Source organism: Ricinus communis, chromosome 8 (genome assembly GCF_019578655.1).
Source record: "Ricinus communis isolate WT05 ecotype wild-type chromosome 8, ASM1957865v1, whole genome shotgun sequence".
Classification (NCBI taxonomy): domain Eukaryota; kingdom Viridiplantae; phylum Streptophyta; class Magnoliopsida; order Malpighiales; family Euphorbiaceae; genus Ricinus; species Ricinus communis.
The window spans coordinates 15,267,225-15,291,380 of NC_063263.1; the positions used below are offsets into that span (position 1 = coordinate 15,267,225).

The 24,156-nt window shown below is 31.2% G+C and overlaps 5 protein-coding genes and 1 non-coding gene across 7 annotated transcripts; 2 read left to right on the plus strand and 4 right to left on the minus strand.

Moving 5' to 3' along the window:
* The first annotated feature begins 49 nt into the window (after positions 1-49).
* On the plus strand, positions 50-4,988 carry LOC8275254 (pheophorbide a oxygenase, chloroplastic). Its single transcript, XM_002523689.4, has 7 exons — positions 50-618; positions 984-1,219; positions 1,324-1,450; positions 2,366-2,502; positions 2,959-3,118; positions 4,231-4,506; positions 4,614-4,988. Exons 1-7 carry the CDS (start codon positions 214-216, stop codon positions 4,866-4,868), a joined length of 1,596 nt encoding a protein of 531 aa, XP_002523735.2. The 5' UTR covers positions 50-213; the 3' UTR covers positions 4,869-4,988.
* A 256-nt stretch (positions 4,989-5,244) lies between these two features.
* LOC8275253 (histone H2B) lies at positions 5,245-5,951 on the minus strand. Its single transcript, XM_002523688.3, has one exon. The coding sequence runs from the start codon at positions 5,860-5,862 to the stop codon at positions 5,437-5,439; it is 426 nt and encodes a 141-aa protein (XP_002523734.1). The 5' UTR covers positions 5,863-5,951; the 3' UTR covers positions 5,245-5,436.
* Positions 5,952-9,884: 3,933 nt separating this feature from the next.
* LOC8275251 (protein SENSITIVE TO PROTON RHIZOTOXICITY 2) lies at positions 9,885-11,869 on the minus strand. Its single transcript, XM_002523686.4, has 2 exons — positions 10,511-11,869; positions 9,885-10,181 (listed from the first exon to the last, which is right to left on the minus strand). Exons 1-2 carry the CDS (start codon positions 11,758-11,760, stop codon positions 10,175-10,177), a joined length of 1,257 nt encoding a protein of 418 aa, XP_002523732.3. The 5' UTR covers positions 11,761-11,869; the 3' UTR covers positions 9,885-10,174.
* A 2,896-nt stretch (positions 11,870-14,765) lies between these two features.
* Positions 14,766-17,312, minus strand: LOC8275250 (transcription factor GTE10). The gene has a single exon (XM_002523685.3). It carries the CDS (start codon positions 16,643-16,645, stop codon positions 15,044-15,046), a length of 1,602 nt encoding a protein of 533 aa, XP_002523731.3. The 5' UTR covers positions 16,646-17,312; the 3' UTR covers positions 14,766-15,043.
* A 1,607-nt stretch (positions 17,313-18,919) lies between these two features.
* Positions 18,920-22,231, plus strand: LOC8270347 (50S ribosomal protein L9, chloroplastic). Of its 2 annotated transcripts, none has more exons than XM_048378654.1 (7): positions 18,920-19,144; positions 19,318-19,445; positions 20,328-20,373; positions 20,475-20,572; positions 20,659-20,706; positions 21,569-21,751; positions 22,011-22,231. In XM_048378654.1, exons 1-6 carry the CDS (start codon positions 18,992-18,994, stop codon positions 21,687-21,689), a joined length of 594 nt encoding a protein of 197 aa, XP_048234611.1. In that variant the 5' UTR covers positions 18,920-18,991; the 3' UTR covers positions 21,690-21,751; positions 22,011-22,231. The 2 variants fall into 2 exon arrangements, with proteins under 2 accessions (XP_048234611.1, XP_048234612.1); XM_048378655.1 differs by having other exon boundaries at positions 21,608-21,751.
* A 284-nt stretch (positions 22,232-22,515) lies between these two features.
* On the minus strand, positions 22,516-22,588 carry TRNAV-UAC. Its single transcript has one exon. It is a non-coding gene; the product is annotated as a tRNA-Val (tRNA).
* Between the last annotated feature and the right edge of the window lie 1,568 nt (positions 22,589-24,156).

The following is a 24,156-nucleotide window of genomic DNA, read 5'->3' on the forward strand; positions in this document are numbered from 1 at the left end:
CTTTCACTTCCATGTCTAGAAACTAAAAGAGTGATACTTCCACAACAACAACAATAGGAATCTTGCACGCAAACACTTCTCTCACTTTCTCTCTCTACATTTTCACATTTCTCTCTCTCTAGAATATTCCCAAATTAAAACTGCATAAAGAAACCCAAGTTGTCAATAAACTAATCCAAGAAGAGAGAAAAAGAACATTAAAACAACTTAAACATGGCTCTACTTATTTCTGCTTCTTGCATGCCCAAATCTTCACTATCCCTGACGCAAACCCACTTCAAAGATTCTATCTTTTTGTTTAACAGAACATTTAGTTGCCAAAAGCTGCCAACAAGAACCTACAAACTCTCTCCTCTACATGTGGCAGCACCTCCATCACCGTCTGTAGAGAAAGAAGAAGAGTATAGGGTTGATGATGAGAGTGGACAAGAGAGTGTTGATTCAAAGTTCTCTTGGAGGGATCATTGGTATCCTGTTTCTTTGGTTGAGGATTTGGATCCTGGCTTGCCAACCCCGTTTCAGCTTCTGGGTAGAGACTTAGTTCTTTGGTTTGATACGACTAATCAAGAATGGGTTGCTCTTGATGATAAGTGTCCCCATAGGCTTGCTCCTTTATCTGTAAGTTGGTGAATCTGTGTTTCCTTCATTAGTTTCAGTATTAAAAGTTGTTTCTTTGTTTGGTTGATTCATGGAGAGAGTTTTGAAACTACTCTTTCTGTTGGTTATTTTGGTTGAAGGAATTAAATTGAAGTTATAATATTGGTCTATTGTACATGTATATATTCTCTGTGATTTACTAGAATTTCAGTTCACCAAATGTTTCAGGTGTTTAAGCCTTGATATAAGTTTACAAAGCCAATTGTGCCTTATTTTCTTCAATTGGATGCTAAACAAAGTTTAATTTCCCATGCTGTCTTTGTCTACAAAAGTAGTAGCTAGTTTGTTGAAGTTTGATGTCTTGATAGGTTCCCTTGGCTTTGTAGGAAGGCAGAATTGATGAAAATGGACATTTGCAATGTTCATATCATGGCTGGTCATTTGATGGATGTGGATCCTGCACAAGGATTCCCCAGGCCATGCCAGAAGGTCCTGAAGCTCGTGCAGTTAAGTCTCCTAGAGCTTGTGCTACTAGATTTCCTACAATGGTGTCCCAAGGTCTTCTCTTTGTTTGGCCAGATGAGAATGGTTGGGAAAGAGCTCGGGCCTCCAAGCCTCCAATGTGACCTATCCTCCCCATTTCTCTGTCATATTTATTTTTATATATGATCGAATGTGAAGACACGATGCTTATTAACTCATGTATGTTTTCATTTAATTGTTTAGGTTACCTGATGACTTTGATAAACCTGAGTTCTCAACAGTTACAATTCAGCGTGATTTGTTCTATGGTTATGATACACTCATGGAGAATGTCTCTGATCCTTCCCACATTGATTTTGCTCATCACAAGGTATAAATATGATTCTTCTATGCATTATAACTGAGGATTTGTGAATTCAATGGTCAAAATTCTTATGGCTTGCATGGAGTTTGAGGAAGTTAATACATGGTTTAAGTAGTGATGAGCTTCAACATTTTCTGAGTTCTGCAACAATGGTTGCATTTATTGTCACATATTGGAGTCAGTTATGAAACATCCACTGGGTTGTCGGCTTAAAAAAAAAAAAACTTGCTACAGTTGTGATTTGCCAATGTACAAAGAAATGGAAAGGGTTGTAGGCTGTCATTTTAAAGAACATGTTTGTGTGAAATACATTAAAGAAAAAAGTTTAGCAAGCTAAAAATAGTGTCGTCAATTATCTATTTATCTCTTGAATATCATTGACAATTTGTCTAAGTAAGTCCAAGGAATTGACATAAAATAAGATGATTCCTAATTCATATGCCATGCATTACTCATGGGCATTGCTACCATTTCTTATATTTCAAAACACTGAAACAGCCATAAGCGAATTTGTCTGGGGTCATAAAAGTGATTGTAAAGAAGGCTCTGTGCTTTTCTGCTTAAACATTATTTCTTTCTTGATATTTTTTCTCCATCAGGACAAAATTACTTGTCTGTGCTTTCAATCCATTCTCTGAGTAATCTCTTGCACACATTCTAATGAAAATCTTTCAGATTAAAATATATGCTCATTTGTCGGAAAGTTTTCTTTTGGTACTTGACCATCTGATTTTCATTAATTCTTTTGGTAACACCATTTTGAAGGATTTATTGCATATTCTGTTATTTTACTTTGAAAACTGTTGCATATTCTGTTATTTTACTTTCTTAGAAATGTCTCTAATGTGGAAAGTATCATTGACGGAAGATGTTTGAATTTTAGAAATTATTGACTTATTTTGTAATTGTGTGAATCTTCAGGTTACTGGAAGGAGAGATAGAGCCAAACCCTTGCCATTTAAGTTGGAGGGTAGTGGTCCTTGGGGCTTTGCCGGGGCCAATGAAGGGAATCCACGGATCAGCGCTAAGTTTGTTGCACCTTGTTACTACATAAATAAGTAGGTATTACCTTGATGTTTCGAAGTAAAAATTTAATTCATTCTGCTTGCACTTCTATTAAATCTTTGATTTTGAAAAATTGTCACTTCTATGATTTATTTGTTGCTATGAAACTTTGTTAGTTCTTTGTTTAAGGCTTGAGTTCTCAATGAGATTAATAGTTTTTGGCTTAAATTTAGATCTTTTAGTGTATGCACCTCTACCTGTTAAGTTCTTGGCTTGAGTTTTCGATGAGATTAATAGTTTTATGTGAAAGAGTGAGGTTGATTTTGGTACAATAGGATTTTCTTGAGTATTCCAGATCTCTCAGAAAGACTAGGTTATTTTGACACCTCTTGTAGTTCAAGGGCAGAATGACCTACACTTCCTTGTTCTTTGGATATTCTTGCATTCATCTAATGTTTTACTCTCTTTGAGGCATTTTGAACTCTAATGCCATACTTTTATTTTTCCAGAATAGAGATAGACACAAAACTTCCTATAGTTGGTGATCAGAAATGGGTTATATGGATTTGTTCCTTCAATGTGCCAATGGCACCTGGCAAAACCCGTTCGATTGTCTGTAGTGCTCGAAACTTCCTCCAGTTCACAATGCCAGGGCCTGCCTGGTGGCAGGTGTGTTGCTATAAGCTGTGCTTCTTTCTTTCTCTCTTTCTTTTGTTTCTTTTCCTTTATGTTTCTCTCTTAGCAATTTCGCAAGTGCTTTGCAGTTCTAGTTCATTGATGATGGGATAATCCACTGCTCGATTTCTTTTGTCATTCAATTTTTATTTCATCTTTTAAAGTTTAATTTTTTAATCTTGTTAAGGATTCTAAATCATCTTCATGCGGTGGAATAATCTCCTAATTCACTAGATTGCTGACCTGTGTATTCACAAACTACTGTTGTAAAGATTCTTAACCATGTCCCATACTGCTGGATGTTTTCTCTTCATTTTAACTTGTTGGATGGTACAATATCCAATATTTTCTCATCCTGAAGCAGTTTCAGGAATTTCTTTTGGGTATATCGGAAAGGGTTTTAAGTTATAAGAAGTGATGCAGACTAGAGAGAAGACGCTGACTAATGTCAAGTCTGCTTTTTGGCTTGAGAGCAAGTGGTCTTGTCTTAGGACGTCACTTGCTATTTGCTCTTCATCTTAGAAGGGGGCAGTATTCTGCCTCTTAACTGAAATGTGAAGAGATGGAAAATTCACTTGAATAGGCATAATTTATTTTTATGGTTAGGGATCTTAAGTACTGCTGGATCTTATATGATATCTCCCCCATCTCATAAAGCTTCTGATTAGCCTTTGTGGATCTGATGATCAGCTGAGACCCAATTCTGAGTGGTGAAGTATGGATGCGTATGGTCAGTCATGATTTGCAGAATAGCAAGGAGGCATTTTCTTAATTTTCTTTGGTGCATGTTTCTTCCAACTGTAGGCTTTACTAATAAGATAGCAAGTTTCAGCATTATTGTCACATCTATAGGGAAACAGGCAGTTCATCTTTAGCAAAGTTTAGGTTCATCCATTTCTTTCTGGTCTTTCCTCTTTGATATCACACTTGCTATTCTACCTTCTATCTGTTCCTGATAATTTCCTAGTGTGAGGTGTTATTTCTCAATTTAAGACACTGACTTCTTTTGGGGGAAAAAGCTGATACTGAGTTTGATTGATATCATATTCTGAAGTATTCCATAAGTTGCTGTAGCCCTCATGAATTCTCAACTCTGGTTGAATTAGGTGGTTCCTAGATGGCACGAGCACTGGACGTCAAATAAGGTATACGACGGAGACATGATTGTTCTTCAAGGTCAAGAGAAAATCTTTCTTTCTGAATCAAAGGAAGGTTCTAATGTGAATGAGCAATACACAAAACTCACATTCACACCAACTCAAGCAGACCGCTTTGTCTTAGCATTTCGTAATTGGCTGAGGCGACATGGCAACAGCCAACCTGAGTGGTTTAGCTTTGATGGTCAACAACCTTTGCCATCAACAATCCTATCAAAACGTCAGGTACAAAGAACCAAATCACCTTCAATGTTAGTTATAAACTGTCAGCTTTCTCTATTCAATCTCATCGCTGATACTTTAAACTTTCATATTCTTGTTTTGTGCTGCAGATGTTAGATAGATTCGAACAACATACCAATAAGTGTTCCTCATGTAGAAAGGCATATACAGCATTCCGAACATTGCAGAAACTTCTAATTGGTGCAACTGTTGCTTTCTCTGCAACAGCTGGAATTCCCTCGGATTTGAATTTAAGGATTATCTTGGCTGGTCTTGCAATTCTAAGTGCTGTTTCAGCCTATATCTTGAATCAATTAGAAAATAACTTTGTACATGTCGATTATGTACACGCAGAAATTGATTAAAAAGGGAAGGAAGCAAACACATGGCTAGATACATCAATTTTGTAAAGTATATATACACAAATCTTATTTGTAAGTGTCAAAAGAGTAGTTTATATGATATAATTCATGCTTCTCCTTCAATCTTGTAGGCAAACAATACCATTTATATATCCCCAAAACTTCAGAGCTAACATCAAGAGACTAATTAAATATGATGGTATATGAAAATACGCTGTAATTACCAAAACCCAAAAAGCACCCAGATAAACAATTAAAACAAACTAGCCTTTTTATACCCATAAACATTAAAATTCAAAGAAAAATCAAGAAACACAATGTGAAGCAGAAAATCAAAATCAAAATCAAAATCAAGAAACAACTGAATCAGAAACGAATATTCAAGAAACTACTAAGATATGATAGATTCATTACCAGTAAAGTCCACTTTCATACATTAGTTACAAAAAGTAGCAGCAATCCAAAAAGAACCTAAACACAAGAAACCCTAAACATAAACGGACCAATCTTTAGCCTTTTACATTAACAAAGACCAAAATTAGTAACCCACAAAAAGAAAAAAACCAATAACCTAGGAACTAGTAAACTTAGTTACTGCTTTAGTACCCTCAGAGACAGCATGCTTAGCAAGTTCACCAGGCAACACCAATCTAACAGCAGTTTGAATCTCCCTTGAAGTAATAGTGGGTTTCTTGTTATACCTAGCAAGTCTTGCTGCTTCTTGCGCCAGTTTCTCAAATATATCATTTATAAAACTGTTCATGATTCCCATTGCTTTGCTTGATATCCCAATATCAGGGTGCACTTGCTTCAACACCTTGAATATGTAAATCTTGTAAGTCTCAATGCTCTTCTTTGCACGCTTCTTTTTCTTGTCTGCGCCGGCGCCAGGGCCTTCTTTCGGCAGCTTCTTTTCCGCTCTTGGCTTCTTCTCGGCCGGAGCTTTCTCCGCCACCGGTTTCTTCTCTGCTGGCTTTTTCTCTTGTTTTGGTGCCATTTGGTGTTGAGAATAGACTGAAAGTTTTGATCTTTAGCAAAGTAAGAGAGCAAAATCTGAAATTGATTTTGAGATATAAAGATTATGAATTTGGATTTGTGTCTATATAGAAAAAGAAGGATGTAATTGGATTGGTTCAAAGTACGGTGGCAAGGATTGATGACGTGGTAAATACGGAACGTTGGATCTTACGCGGGTAGATATGATGAGGCACGGATCGGTAACGTGGATAGTGGATACGAAGGGAGATAAAATGGACGGAGATGATTGAATTTGGAGGTTTTTAACGGAAATTTGAGTTTCGCGGTTTGCGTTTTTAAACGCGGGCTAAACTGGAAATTCAGTTTGTTTGTAATTGTTTTCTTTTTATGTTTTTTATTTATTTTCTAGATAAAAAATAAAATGTATTTATTAAAATTATTTTTATTATATTTTAGAATTTTTATATAATATTCAATGAATAAATTTATTTTTAATAAATCAATAAGCATTGTATTTATTTTCTTTTTATTTTTTTATATTTATGTTTATATTTATTTTTATTTTTTTCTCTCCACAACTTATTTCATTCTTATTTTCTTTTTCATTACATTTTTATGTAAAATTAAATAAAAGATATTTTTAGAAAAATAACTAAAAAGCATTAAAAAAATTTTTAGTTATTTATAAATAAAAAATAAAATCAAAAATTAATACCAAACGAACCTTTAGGGTGTTTGTTATTATTTATAATTCATAATTTTTTATTTTCTTAAATAAAAATTAAATATATTTATTAAATTATCTTTATTTTATTTTCAAAAATTTATATAGTATTTGAAAATAATATTTGTTTCAATCAATCAATAAATATTATTTTATAATTTTTATTTTTTATTTTTTATGTTTTTCCACATTTCTTTTTTCACAATTTATTTTTTCCTTATTATATTTTATATAAAATAAAATAAAAAAACTAGAAAATTCACAGCTAAAAAGCATTAAATATTTTTTAGTTCATTATAAATAAAAACTAAAAAACAGAAAATGATACCAAACTAATCCTCAATTTTTGGTTTATGAAATATATTTGGCTGAGATTTGGGAAAGAAATGGATACTATTACTGTACTAATTGAGATTAATATAAGGTTTTATAAACCTAAAATCTTTTATAACCACGGTTAATTTTTATGAATAAATTCGTAATTAGCTACTTATGATATAAATGAAAATTATGAAATTTAACATAATCTTTTTATTATTAAATTTAGAAATAACATTAAGAAACTCATAAATATTGCATAGTGGAATTAGAAATAAAAACAGTAAATCATTTTAGGAAAAACACTGATATATGTTGAGAATACAATTTAAATAAATGACTTTTCTTAATGAAGTTCCTTTCTTTTCATTAATATTTCTTAAAATGTAAGTAAATTGAGGAATACCAATTCAATTGATATTAATACAATAATAAAAATGCTCTATGAAAAATAAAATATGCTTTTTTTAAATGGGATATAATATTGCTGGAAAAGCAAAGAGAGAACCATATATATATATATATATATATATATATATATATATATATATATATATATATATAAATAAAATGCCAAATATTTTTAATATTCTATAAAGTTATATTATATAAAGGGTTTCAATAAAAATATATATGGTTTTGATGTGATTATATAATAATCTACTATAATATTAAATATTTGATCAAATAAAAATGATGACAATAAATGCATTATAATAATAAATACCAATCAAGTAAGAAAATATTATTGAAAATTTATTAAAATAAACTAATAGTTAAATATAATAAAAAAATTAGTGATTATATAATGCCACTAATTTACTATATATTTATTATATTTTTTTATTTTTATAATCATCAAATTTTAGAGTTATTAAATAAAATAATAGCTAAATACAATTATTTTTTATAATATAATATATTTAAAATAAAATTAAGATATTTAAAATTAAAAATTTATATTAAAAGATTATCAATAATTATGTATTAGCACAAGCAAATTGCTAGTCTTTATTAATAGTAAGAGAGGCATGAGATTGAAAATAAGAAATTATCACAATATAAATAATATAACTATAATGAAATATAAGTTGATTTACTGATTACTAATATAAATTTTTAGATAAATACTTTTTTTATTATAATTTTTTTGACAAAACTAATGTACATGTTTAGGGGAATTTTTTTTATTATTATAATTTGAAATAGCTTGATTCCTTTTTTTTTTTTTTTGAATTTTAGAGTAATATTTTTCTATGTATACCTTCATTTCTAAATTTTTTTTTCAATTTTAGCTTGAATATATATAAAAGTAAAATTGATTAAAAAAAAAAACCATAATTCTTGAATTTGAAAACTAGTGGAAAAAATATAAATTAATAATTCATTCTAAGTGTCAAATTTCTAAATATTTATAAACTCTCCTTTATAATAATAATTAAATACGAATGTATATATTTCTTTTTTTATACGATGCTCATATTATTTTATCAAATTGAGTAATTTAAATTTACTGTTCTCGAAACTAATTCTATAATAATTGAATATAATTATTTTATTTGTAAATTTAAAATTGCTAAATATTATTATTGATGTAATGTATCTATTGTTATTTGTTACATGTTTTCTATAATGATTTGTTAAATACTGGAACAATTCGAAGTAGAAATTGTTATTTATTAAGATATATATACTTTTTCTCTTTTAACTTTCTAATAAAAAAATTGAAACATTTATTTTTGAGAATATAATAAATTGAAATTTATTTTTCAATATTTACTTTATTCGCATATTGAAGGATACGTATTAGCTTTGTTTATTTAACTTTATCGTACAACCAATATAAAATCTGCATTAAATAATATATTTAATCACCTCAGATTAATTTCTTAATCCAAATCCTATACTGAGTTGAAAATCCTAATAAAACTTAGGGTTTAAACTCTACCGACTCTCTCTCTCTATATATAGACAACAATCCTTTCAACTCTATTTCATTCATGCACAGAAAGATATCTAATTACTTGCTCTCTTAAAAGTTAAGAAAGATGACTCTTATTAGGCATCAAGAAGAAGAAGGGAAGGACGAGTTAGAGCAACAACAAGAAGATCTAATGGAGAAAGAGGAGCAGGAAAAGATGGCCAATTATTCTGAGGAGGAACAACAACTAATTTCAGGGCAAGAACAAATTGCCAATTATTCTGACGAGGAACAGCAACTAATTTCAGGGCAAGAACAAGAAGATGATCATATTCAACAAGAACAAGAAGATGATCATATTCAACAAGAACAAGTAGAACTACAAACTGATGTTTCGGTTTCCTATAATGAATTCGATGAGGAATTGCTTACACTAATTCAAGAACATTTCAAAGCATATCAGTTATTTTTGTTGCAAGATTCTTGTAATGACTGTCAATGCATGCCAGACTATTCCCAACTCACAACATTCTTGACTCCTGATAGTTCATTCTTAACACCTTGGAGTTGGAATCCTGACGCTGAAGCAAATTCTGAACACCAAAAAGAAGAGAGGAAGCTGATCACTGGACCCGGTTCTTTCTTTAGTTATGATGTGAATTCTCCTTTAGATTTCCTAGCTATTTGACGTCTGATAAAATTTTAGAACGATCACCAAACCCTAAAGTACCGTCTAGGAAAAGACTATTTCTTTTTTTTTTCTCTTATCTGGTGAATAAATTTTAAATTAAGAATTTTGCATGGTTAATTACTGATCCAGTTGTGTTAAACTCTCTCATTATTGGATATTTGTTGAGTGCATAGTCGCTATTACTCTTCTCAAAAATCAAAACCTTTTGTTACAGAAGGCATTTAATTATTAGAGGCCAAATTTGATTTTATATAATTAAAGTTTTTTTTTTTTTTTTTTGTAAATATGCATCGGTACGAAGAAAAGAAAATTCCTGAGTATAGGGTCCTGCGGAGAGTTACCTGGTGAAAAGTTTACAAGAAAAAGCAACCATAAATTATATATATATAAAAAAAACCATTATATATATATATATATATCGCTGGCTCAATGGCATTAGTAGCTGATTAAACATCAAAAAGTATATAATATACATGAAGTGTGTAAAAACAAGAATCCACATACATTCTTCAAAATTAAAAACATCATTTGCCTATGGAAATTGCATAAACTATGAGGTATCCTCGTTCAGTAGCGTACCACTGCTATTTGAGTAAGACCAGCCATGCATTCTGATCCATGAGATCTGCATAGTACACAGAAAGAGCGGACTCTCCTTGCATTTGCAGTGGCTAGCTTCAACCCCTATAACATATAATGGGTAACATGTAGATATCTCCCATTAGTACTTATATGATCAAAATTGTAAAGGGAAAGTTTTAGAAACACTGTAAGGAAAATGAAATGAAAATATTTTTAACTTTTGGATGGGTAATTATACCAATAATCATTCAATTTCTCACTTAATTTTAATTATTCAATTTTAATTATCTATAATTTAGTCATTCTTGCTTAATAATTGAGAAAATAAAATGTAATGTGATCATTTATTATTGTAAATAGTTAAGAGTAAGAAAAGGAAAGAAAAAGCATCTCTATTATGATAAGCAATTATGTAGCCATGTAAGAGTTACCTATCATCAAGTTGCATTTGGTGGCTCTCCACTTTTGCAGGATTGTTGAAAGAAGTAATTGCAGGAGTATGTCCGACAAACAAAGCAACATGACCCATAAGCTTGTCTTTTCTAGAAAATGTAGTTCCACAACAACACAGCCATTTAAGATCTCCACAATGTTTTTCATGAGTTCTGAGATCAGACAACACAGAGAATTGCTTCCTGTTGCACCTCTTGCAAACATACATCTTAGGACAGTGACTTCTCTTGTAATGATTCTTTACGCAAATCATTGATTTCAGTGGCTGGAATTTTGCATGTTTCTGATTCCACCTGCACCCTTCTTGCGGACATGAATATTTTCTCGGCAATTTCATTACAGAATCCTCACTACTATCTCCAATTGCACTTGTGTTAATATTCTTCATTGGATTGCTCAAAGCAGCACTAGTCTTATATTCATCGCCATGAGCTCTCATATGCATCCTCAAATTTGCATCTCGCTTAAACCCTTTTCCACAAACTTGACAATAATGAGTATATTTGGCTAACAAATATGATGCATCCAATTCAATTATGTCATAACTCTTGATTGATTTATTATTCCCTTCTTGCAGTACTTCAGAAAAATTTTCAGACAGCTCTTTCCTTTCAACCTTATTAGTGTTTATACTGATAACATTATGCATACCTGAAGCAGTTTGATTGTTTTCAGTACCATTACAACTGTTATTGCTATAGTTGTTATTATCGTACCAATCAAAGTTTTCGCTAGCGAAGAAGCTTTGCCCTCTTTGATGATCTTGGCTGTTTGGCGGTAATAACACATTCTCTTGAGGTGCAGCAACCTTGGGCTGTGGTGGAGCAGGCTGGTGCAATTCACTGGCGTTGTTGTTAATTGAATTACTCGAACCGATCGCCATCTGTTGGCAAGTGAACATCATTGAAGATGCAGTGACAATGATTTCTTGAATAATGGTGCCGAGGTTAGCTATTGAATTTGGCTCAGGATTTTGCTGCTGGTAGCTTTGATGATGATGATCTGGTGAGGTAAGGATGCTAACTAGTGATTGCACTTGATTAACTTTGTCTTTAACAACTGAGAGACTATAAAGAAGAGAATTCGCGTGTCCTATTTCTGAACTTGAACTTGCTTCAAGAGAAGTTGAAACAATATCATCACTTGCAGCAGGATAAACTTGCAATACATGATGATGCTGCTGCTGATGATGATTAGAGAAATTACGAGAAGACAACCCTGCAATCATTTCCAAAAACCCTATTTCTAGATTGGAATTTGGATATCTTTCGTAAAAGAGTTGTTAATATACAGTTGAAGATTGATTATATAGAGACTCTTATTATGGTACTAACGTGCAATAACAAAGATAAAGAGAGATATTGGAAGTCAACTTGGAGCTTGAACTCATCCCCAATTAAAGCCTCCCTCGAATGTTACCAGTCCAGCATCCTGACAAGGTCTCAAAGAATTTGGCATATTATATGTATTAGAATAATAAACAAAGCTTCTTATTTCAATGGATTAATTGTCAATTATTATTTTATTATACATTTTATATAATTATCTCTCATTGTCTACTAGTTAATAACTTTTTTTTACTATTTCTAATATGTTACACTTTTCTATTAGACGAACAATACTTAAATAAAATATTATAAAATTTTAAAAAAAGTTTCATTCTCTTCCTATCTAAATATAGAACACTCGTCTAATTACTGGTTGCAATATATATATATATATATACATAAATATAATAATAGCTTAACACTTCTTCTTATGTTTACTTTCACACCTTAGGTTATGTTGCACCATTATCTTTCTCTTATATTTATATTAATTGTTTGCAAAACTTGGAGGAAGGAGGAAACAGTGTCACTTCTGGCGTCAAACTTCACGCAGGAGTTGGAATTTTCAAATGAAGGTGACGCTATATGTATATATATATATATATATATATTATATATATATATATCAGCTATCTACTTAGATGTTCATGTTCACATACATCTTATTTATGTTTATCGAGTTATAAAAGTGATTGACTAATTCTTTCAATTAACTGAGAAATTAGAAATTTAACATTTTGTTTGGTTGAATTATATAAAATTTATATATTTTAAATAAAATAAAAATTTATATAATCGAATTTATATAAAATTAATTATAGCTAAACGAGAATTCCACATAAATTTCATATTAATAACTCAATATATTTTATAACATTAAAATATCTTTTTTAATTTAATTATTTCTATTTTACCTTAGAAACATTGATATGATTTTATTATTATTATCACTGGGAAATCTTTAGAGAAAAAGGGTCTCAGGAAATTGTATATATTATATTCCTACAACTTCTGTGCTAAGAATGTATAGGCATCCCCAATCTGATATTAGTCCAATAATGGGCAAAATGGAATGGTTTATAAGACAATTATAATCATCTCATTATTATTGTTTCTGTATGAATTCGGTATTTTGAAATTTAATTCTTATGCTAGCAGCAGAAATAATATAAAAAAAAATTAAGATTTCTAAAACCACATGCTTACAGTAATACCAAACTTGCCGTAATGGCAGCTGACCAGCAGGTGAGCAAAGGATTATTTTCCAGGTAAGTTTCATGCTTTAATCTGTTTGGAAAGAAGCCTGCTCCATATTTGTTATTCATCTGTTCTGACACATGTGGTGTCAGCAAGTAACTACACTTACGTTTGAATGTGTGTCACCTCATGCTCATCTAAATTAAATGTAATGCAATATGACTCTAAATTCAAAAAGGAAAAAAAATCAAACATATTGACCGTCATTATATTGTATAATTTCAATTTATAATTAAATAATTATTGAATCTTAATTTTAATAATATTGATAAATTTTTTCGATAAATACGAGAGTAATTATACGAACAGTCCCCGGATTTTATTTTTTTATAATAAAAGGTATTACAATTTTAATTTTAAAAGATACATGAAGAATATTTCTTTTATATTAAATCAAAGGTTTGGTATCTTTTATTACAAAATGTAATATAATTTATTCTTTATATATGTTAAAAAAATCGATCAGTTTTGTTAAAATTAAAGTTTTAGTAACTATTCAGCTATAAATTAAATAATATTTTTCTAATAAAATATAAATTTTAATAACTGCTAATGTAATTTATTCACAGCTAACATCAATAAATATATATATATATATATATATATATATATATATATATATATATATATTATGGTAAAATATGTTAGGTGAATTAAAGTTGTTGAATCGAGTTGCTAAAAAATAATTAAATTTTGTAACTCATTAATTTCTAAAGGAGTCGGATAGTTTATTTGACTGAATTTAGCAGAGACTTTTAAATAGGATGTCATATACTTCAATTTCCTAGTTTTCTTTTCTTTTTGCTGGCGGCTTTATAATTTATACTTCTATGAAATAATTTACCCCACTAGATAATATATATATATATATATAACGGTAAATAAATTAGGTAGTTAAAACTTTGATAATCTTCTTACAATAAAGTACTAACCATTCAAAAGATACCTTTCAACAGCTTGCCTTGTTTATATCAGAACTAATTTTTTTTTTTTATCAATTAAAAGGAAGCTATAGCAGAACTTGAAACATTCAAAGTTAGACCCTTTCTGATGATATTGGTAGAGTGAAAATTTTATATTTTATTAGTTTTTAATTGGCTTTGCATAGTAAGTCAGAATAAAATCTAATTAATCTACGGCGGATTCTTATTTAAGTTTGGTATATATTACACAATTAATAACAGAATGATACGTAGATATAAGTATTTTATATTTTGATATTTGATGATTAACATATATTTTATAATTTAAAACTATAAAATATGTGTTAATTATTTTTCGATTTAGTATATAAGTAGAGACATATATGAAGCATAAACAAAAGTTTACCTTAATCTGCACATTCTTTAATTTTTAGTAATTAAAATTATGTTTTTAAAATATTAAAATTATAATATAGATATATATATATATATATATATATATATATTAAAATTACGTATTGACTCTTTTATTTAAATTTTTAAATTTAAATATTAAGTTATGAATATAATAATTACAAAATATATTTTATTAAACATTATTTTAATTTTATACATTACAGATTTGCATCAATTTCCCATCAATATAATCTTTATATATTCTCAAACAAAAAAGAAATTGTTACAAATTCAAATTCACAAGATCCCAAAGAAAACATAATAGATTAGAGTTACAAAGTTGACGAATGAATCTGTCAATTAATGTCTTTGTTTTTTGTGGCATATACAATGACTAAACAGAGAGGAAAAAGAAAGTGAAGAATTCAACTAATTCATATTATCCCATAACTAACTAATTACGTGCATTTACAAACAGAGAAATGTCTTTTTTGCCTCACTGCCAATGCCAAGATCGATTACCAGACAGATAAAATGAAAACAAAGATATGATCTTTCTTTTTAACTATCCAGAGGGCAAACATTCATGGAATTATTTCTCCTTCCTCTACATCCCATTTAATATCTCATCGTCATCCACAATATCATCCTTCAAAATCAGACCCAGCCGCTCCAGTAAGCTACAGGAATGAGCTCCTTCTGGTCCTCTCCTGCCGAAGCTGTAATTATAGGGCAGGGAACACCCACTAAGCTTCTCAAGTTCTTTAATAATCTCTGTGTTCTGCTCGATCTCAGCAGTTTCTTCCATTTTCTGCAAGGCAACTCGGGCAGCTTCTCTTTCTTTCTCCCGTTGTCTTTTAAATTCAATTCCTTCCCTCTTTCGTGAGGCAGCTTCAGCAGCTCTGATTTGGGCTTCAATCCGAGCCTTTTCTTCAAGCTGCCTCTTTTCCAATCTTTCCTTCTCCTGCTGCAGCTTCACTGGATCAGCCTTGTCCCCATGATGTAGAAGTTTCTTAAGCTGTGCTTTAAATATAGTGTCTGCGAAGCGACGCTTTATCACAGCAGCACGGAGCGTTTTTGTAGGAGACAGTTGCACATCAAAAATAGAAATATATTTTGCAGGTGTCATAAGCTGAGAATTAGGACATATATTTTCCTCAGCCAGAGCACTTACAGCTCCATCAGAATCGCGATCCGACTTGCTCATCTGCGGCATTGACATGCATTTTCCCTGAACATCCATTTTCGAAGTACCAGTGCTGCATGCATGATGATCTCTACCCGATGACCTCTCAGAAGAAATACCTGAAGAAGCTTGGGCTGAATCGCCGGGAAGTATGCACTGACAGGCTTTTCTGCCGAATGTACCACATTTGCTAACAGCAGAAACCGAAGATGGTTTGACATTGACAGATCCACAAGCATTTCTACCACCATCGTCTGTGCGTTCGTAAGAATTTTGGCGCAACTCCTTGCTATTGGAAAGCTTAACTTTTGCAGCCCTTACATCTGAAGAACACCTTAGCAGCTTAACTTCAGATGGCTTCGACCTCTTAAGCAATACGGCATTGCGCGAAGGATGTGTTTCGGGACAAATTTGTCCTGTGTCACCAACTTCTTTGGCCCTTGCATTAAATGGCTTCCCATTACCATCTTTTGCATTCCATTTTTCCTCTAGGGCGTTCCACCTTGTCTCAAAAATCCTCTTCAGTTTCTCTGCCATTTTATGAACACAATTTGGGGGAGGATTACATAACAGGGCATTTGAGAACGTCAATCTGACATCAGCAGCAAACTCTTCAATTCTAAAATACCGATCGTTCTCCAATTTCGATTTTACTGTCCCTAAATCCATGGGATTAGTAATAATAATCTTAAGTTTATCTGGATTCACCGGTTCCTTGAAAACCCAACCACATGGATGATCCATAAGTGATTTCACAAGGGAAGCACACTGATGTATCACACTCCGGTCCATCTTCCGCTTCTTATTTTGTTGACCCTCCACCATCTCCGATGGGCCACGCTTAATAGCACTGCGCTCTCTAGGGTTCTGCTTCATATTCTCTCTGTCACAAGCCCGAGAATGATAATTCTTCTCCACATTATGCGCAAAGTCACAAGCTTTTCTCCCAGAAACGGTATCTATCTTACGGGAAGAGAACTTAATCTTCAATTTCTCTGCTACTACAGGCACGGCAACCATCATTCTGAAGGTCTACAAGAGCACAAAAGGAGCAGCAGCTAGATTCCCGAGTTTTTCAGACACAATTAAAATTGACCTCCCTTAAAAGGCAATAATGCAACAGTGAAGCAATGCCCTATCAAAACAAAATCAACATGCAAATAAGTACACAAGCAATTAGACAGTAGAAACAATGGATAGGTCGATTAAAAGCAGACGCGAGACAGCGAGAGAGAGAGAGAGAAACGAAAGGGTCTTGGTTTTGGAGTAGAGAGAGTGAGCTCTGTTAGGGTTTTTGGACCTCTCTCTGGCTGTCTAAACAACGAACTAAGAAAGAAAGAACAAATTGGAAAGAAAATAGGAAAAGACTTTTATATGCGAAAGAACAGTGAAGCTTTCTTCTCCCATTAGGATTGTGAAACACAATGCCACCTGGCATCTCCGAATCCGAAACGTTTTTAACGGGACTGCACTTCTGATTGGCCCAAACCTGAATCACTAAAAGAGTTCTAAATGGAACAAAATAGGCTTTCTCACCTCCTGATGATACATTACAGCAACAAAATAAAATCAAGAATCCCATTTCAAATTCCTCTGTGATTTCATATTTTTGAGAGCTGTTAATGTTATATTGAGTCTTGGATAGATTAACAAGTATTATATATATAATAATAATTTTATTTAATTCTTTTAAATTTATTATGCACACGTTTTCCTTTCAAACTCATTTAATTAATTTCCTATATTAAAAATTAAAAATAAACAAAATAAAGAACAAATAATGCTATTTAATCTAATATTTTTATTCAAACTTTATAGCTATCCTTTCTGTAATTAAACAATACAATTAGGAAAACTATGATAATTAAAATAAGTTGGCAATAATAATAAAAAGGAATATTTAGCATTACTTTTCATCTTTATTTAATTTTTATTTAAATTAAGAATTAATTAGTGTTTATTAATTTAAGAAGTATCTTGAAGTCAGTCTATAGATTCAAAATTTATTGTTTAATGGTACTGAAAGAAGTCAAAATGTAGCACTATTCAAATTAAATCTAATGATTTTTAATTATTTTAGATTAAGTTTCCATAAAACAAGATTTTAATATTGGAAACATCCAAACTCATGCTACCAAATTGTGAAATGATTTAATATTATATATTATTAATATATTATTTTTTAGGATTAGAAGGAGTGTTTAATTAGGAATGTAACTTATTAGTTGATAAATTAATAAAAAATTACAGAATTACACATAACCTTAATTTTATATGTTAAAAATAATACACATGTTAAAATAAAGATTTTATATGCAAAAGTTAAGCACATGTGTCAAAAAGAATTCTGATTTTAAAAATTAATATATACTAGTCATTTACTCATGCATTACAAAATTATTATTATTATTTTAATTATAAAATCAAGTATATAAATATAATTTAATAAAATTATATGATATTTTAAAAATAATAATAAATTAACTATTTTCAAATATTTTATATTTTTTAAAAATTTTATTAGTGAATATAATAATTAAAAATATTATCTTTTATAATTAGAATCATTATTTAATTAAAAACTAATTTATTAGTTTATATAATATTAAAATATAATTAGTATGATATTTTTAAAATAATAATTATTTAATTAGAAAACTAATTATTATCTACTTAAAAACTAATCATTATCTAATTAGAAAAATAATTTATTATTAATATATTATTTTTTAAAATTATAATGAATGTTTAATTAGAAATATAATTTATTGTTCAATAAATTAATAGAAAAATATAAAATTATACATAGCTTGGATTTTATGTATCAAAAATAGTACGCATGTCAAAATAAAAATCTTATGTGTCAAAAATTAAGTACACATGTCAAAAAATTAAATTTTAAAAATTAATATATATATATATATATATATATATTAACTTCTTGTTTAAAGATTGAATGTTAAATTAAATGATTTTTTAAAAAAATTATATATTAAATTCATTTTAACTTCATTTGAGGATCAAATATTAAATTTAATTTTTAATAAGGAAAATTATTTAAATTGACAAAGTGAATCACATAGTATTAAAATAGACCTAGTAATACTCCAATTACTTATTTTCTAAAATTATTTCATTTTTGTAATAAAAGAAAAACTCCTTTTTCTTCCTTAAGAAGAAAAGGAGAAAGGGCATGAATGCAATCAAAATACTAAAACCAGGATTTTAATGAACTTTATAAAATTTGCAAACTGGCCCTTCGTGTCAACTGTGTAAAGCACAATACAACACAAAAATCCAAGCTTCATAAGGATAAGACCAGTGATAAAAATAGAAAAAGAAGGGGCTTCCGAGTGTGGCAAACTAACAATGGCTTCACCATCAACAGCAGCAACAATTTCGTGGAGTTCTTCATCCTGGCTTCACAACTTTGTTGGACCCACAAATAAAATCTCCAAATTGCCAGACAAAAGAATGACTATGGTTGTTTGGGCTCAAAAGAAAGCCAAGAAAACAAAAAAAGTATGCAAATTGTTGCATGACCCGATATGAGTTTTGTCAATTGTTGTTTTTTCTCATCTGGGTTTGTTCATTTTTCACTTTTGCAATGTGTTTAGTGGCTAAAAGGTTCAATTTATGCTGTTTAAGGATTGCTTCTTTAATGGGAAAGTTTTCTTTTTTGGTGTTTTGTTTAGATTATATTGAAGGAGGATGTATCTGATTTGGGGAAAAAGGGGCAGTTGCTTGATGTGAAGGCTGGGTTTTACAGGAATTATCTTCTGCCTATGGGCAAGGCGCAGATTGTCACTCCTACTCTCCTCAAGTATGCAACTTTATCTCTGCTTCTATCTGCTAGTATTTAATTTTCTGATAATTTATCTGTATGTTGTTTCGAGAATGGAGTTAAAGTTGTTTCGGAAGTATTTGTATTAGATGTAGACCATAGCACGTTTATTTGTGAAATATACGAAGTGGAAGTAATCATATATGAGCGAGCATAATATTGGTGGAAGAAGGAAACAATGTGATAATACAGTAGTTACAATTTCAAGGATTTCCTTTTTGCGTAAGAAGGTTTTCTCACTTTCACAGGGGAAATTAGATGGTTAAAAGGATGTGCATATATTTGGGAAAGCCGTCCAATGAACTTGTAACACTTTACATCGATTAGGCATATGACAAATACTTGGAGCAATTCAAAATTCAAGAAATGTTTTATACTTCAATATGCCTCTGAAATTTGGTGGACCTATCTTCTGTAGGAGGGGTGGACTATCATATATCTTCTCTTCTAGACATGCTAGGGGGAAAGAGGAAATCTGGGGGGTGCTTTTCTAAATGACTTTGGTTGAGCCTCATTTCTATTGTACTATCAAAATCCATCAGTATTTACTGGAGAGCTCTGCTGTTTTTGTCTGGATTTGGTTTTTCACCATGGTGAATTCTGGAACTCCATCTTTTGGAGAGGCAATTCTGATATTTGTAACAGGAAATTCTGCTTTTATAGTGGATGTTTGCCATGATTTGTGCTAATGTCTTACAACAATTCAGTTTTAGTGTGTGAATATTATTCACTTCTCCTGGTTTTATGCCTCTAATTTATTTGGTTTAGTGTGTGGCTAATGAACGTTTTTGACGGCAAATATATGTTGTGATTTCCTAATCCAAAAGTAAATGGCTTTTTTCTCTCATTGCTTATTTTCAGGGAAATGAAGGTCGAACAAGAAAGAATTGAGGCTGAGAAAAAACGGGTAATTGATTATTGCATGTATTATCAGTATTAGTTTTCTGTCATGTGCACCTTTTCATTTAAACACCATCATCTTGTTTGAAAATCTTATCTTTTTTAAAGGTAAAAGAAGAAGCACAACAGCTTGCTCTTATTTTTGAAACTGTTGGAGCCTTCAAGGTGAAGCGCAAAGGTGGAAAGAACAAACAAATTTTTGGAAGGCAAGTTGAAGAAGTGCAACTTGAATCTGTTATTTATTAATAAATTTTTCGTTGTACGTCATCTCTAACTTGCATAATTTTGGCAGTGTAACTGCTCAAGATCTTGTTGACATCATCAAGGCACAGCTCCAAAGGTACCTTACTGTCTTCCCATACATGTAGTTTGACCATGCAGACACCTTTTATTGCCATGGGTATTTGAAGCAACCTCAGTAACTTATTCTGAACTCCAGAAATTTACCATTATTTCCCATCTCGAAATGCTTTTCCATGGTAATTATTTAGTATGAGTTTTATATACTGATTCTAAGTCTAGTTTGCTTAGTATAATAGTACTCTGCTAGTGTTCATGCATTAGAGTGCCAAAAAATGCACCTCTATTCCTTGGGCCTAGACTCTGCTATCTGTGGTCCTAGGTTGCATCTATACCATTTTGAGATGTCCCCAGTAGGCAACTTTTGTAAACATGGATGGAGCATGCCTGACCACATGGTTAGATAACGTTGTTGGTAAAACCTACTTAGGTGCCATATACTGGACCACCTTTGCCTATTTTTTGGTGGGATTGGGATATTACTTGCACGTGTGTTTATGCATCACTCTATGTAAATACCAGCTTACTTCATCTAGCAGTAGCATATAGATTAAAAAGGGGAAGCTTTTATCAAACATACTTTTTGTGGTTGAGGCAATGCTATAACTTGTGAGCTGTCATGCCATACAAATCGTACTTTAGCAGATCAGAAGACAAATATGCGCCACCTTTTGGACTTAATAAGGAACTTCTTTAAAAGGACAATTTTCAGTGATATAGGCAGACAGATACAGAGACACACCTGTTCATTCACATATTTTGTCTTCCATGCATAAACTTATCTCTTTTGCACACTTTTCCATTAATTCAAAAGGACACAGACAGGCACATTGTGCACACATATTCAGTTTTCATGCCTGTGCTTATCTAGTTGTTTGGTTTCCGCTGTTCATTAATGCTAGGGATGTGGATAAGCGAATTGTTTCTCTTCCCGAAATCAGGGAAACAGGAGAATATATTGCTGAGCTTAAGCTTCATCCTGAAGTTACTGCCCGAGTGAGGGTGAATGTTTTTGCCAACTAAAGCATCTTTTGGGAGCCCACTTTCCAATGGACAATTTGTGCGAGCAACTTGTTTCATCCAAGGTATGTGAGTTAATTGAGGTCATCTCAAGATGTGTTATCTTATCTCGGGATTTCCTCATAATTGGCATGAACAAATGTGCATTTCCCACAATTCCAATTTTCTCCTAAAATAACTGGTTTTCTTCTATCAAATAAAGAAAACATGAATGTGTACTGAAAAAACTTTATAGTAGTACAAGGTTATCCAGCAAATTTTCTTCCTTATATCTGTCTCTGAGATTTGTCAGTCTCCTGATGCTAAGTTTCAATATTATTGCAGGACATTCGTTCTCACCCCATATCAAATAGATAACAATGCCTTTTGGCTGATGACAAAGTGTAATTTCTATGCAGCATGGAGTTGTACAAATGTTTTTTTTCTTTGCAACTGTGATTTTACTGTTGCTTGTTGTACCTTCATCTAGTGTAGAATGCAGAATGTAATGTTCTTTTGGGCAGTTTATTATTGCTACATATAGCTCTTTTACTGTTTTTGGGAAATTCTGCTGTTTTCACTTAGCCCTTCCGCTTTAAAATTTGGTACTCTGAAACGGGTAATTCTTCAGGAGACTATAACTGAATAATACTGGCAATCAATCTATTTCTCCAGGCATTTTGTATGCAGGCAACTGTATCATGTTTGTTTATTTATTTTCCTCCTTTGGTCAATCAACCAAAAAGCACTTTTTATTGCTTAAAACAGATAAAAAAATACAATACAAAAACACCATCACATCACACACCAATACAACTGCTGAGACTAAAAAAATGCGAGGGAAAAAAGATGTTGCTGCCCAGGATCGAACTGGGGACCTTTAGTGTGTAAGACTAACGTGATAACCACTACACCACAGCAACTTGATGACAAGTTTAAAGATATTCGCTATATCAACTTTTATTATCGACTGCAATTAAGCAGCAGATAGGGACATGGTATCCATATCACATTGAAGCAGAGAAAACCAGAAAATAGTAATTTTCAAATATATCCATCCATCCCATTTGACCATACAAGTGATTTAAGTACCACCACATGTTCTAGCATCTTTGGTAATGGTGGCAAAAGGGACTCACTTGTATCCCATGTTTGAAGAACATGTGTTTATTCATTGAACCATTTTAATTGATGAACTGCTTAGAGCTTAGCAAACTACTTTTGCATATGTACATTTTAGCAGAACTAACTTCTAAAATTCACTAAAACCCATTCCATATACTCTTTTTTTTCTTCTTTTGCTAATCTTTCTTACTTTTTTGTAAACATTTTCTATCTAAACTTCAAACTTTTCTAGAAGTAGGGTGAGAAAAATAAATTAGAAAAAAAAAAAAAACAAACTGAACTGAAAACTTAGCTAATCTAACAGTAATCATTGGTAGCTAGCAGCCAAAGAGGGTTTTATTACTAATGATATGATGATTGGTATGCTCTTGCCCAGTTGCCCTATTCTTGGACTCTGTAACCTCTTGGGCTATTGAAGCCAGTATTATTATAAAATCTTTAAGTAATAATTATAATTTCCCATCTGAAAACCAAGCATATTTTAAAATTCAAAATATGGCAAAATCAAACTAAAATTCTAATAAAATAATGGTCACCCTTTTCATTGTGCAACTGCCATTATAAGTAAAGACCTAACTCCACTCTGTAAGCCATGTTATAATTTATATATAGGTACCCGATATCTAACCAGAATTTCTTTTAGAAAAAAATAAAGAACATAATCAAGAGATGTATGAACCTAATTACTCCATATATGTATATAAATGGGTGTCATGTGAAAACCAAAACCTAATTAGTTAAATCATTTAGAGAGAATGGAGTGATACAAAAAAAAAGACAAAGAAGAAAAGGGAGGCAATGCCAAATGGAGTCATTAGGCAAAAGATAGGACAAGTCACAAGCTGCATAAAATCATAAAGACTTTGTCTCTTTTCACATAACAATAAAAGCTGCCAAGTTATGCAAGTAAAGCAAATGGGTATGTAACATTTTTAGTGATAAAAGGGGTGGGGTTTTTCTTTTTTTTTTTTTTTTTTTTTTAATTTTATTTTGTGGGGGGGCAAATTTAATTTCCTATGCAATTGGAAGGGTTTTGAGGTTTCCATGGCCATCCAGCTGTGATAGTTGGAGAGAACGCCACTTCAAGATAATATATGAACTGTCAACATGTCACATACTGGACAATTCAATTAGATTTATACAACTTTAACAATATTGATTCTAACTCTCTTTTTGTAACCCCAATTTCAAGAATTCAACTCTTGATTCTTATAGTTTATTTCACTCAATCTCATTCCTCTTCAAAAAAAAAAAAAAAAAATGAAAAAATTTGAAGAAACATTCAAATTCAATAGGCTTTTCAACATGAGAATAGTTTTTTAGAAGTAGACACTTTGACCATCTTAATTAGATTAATTAACTTGAT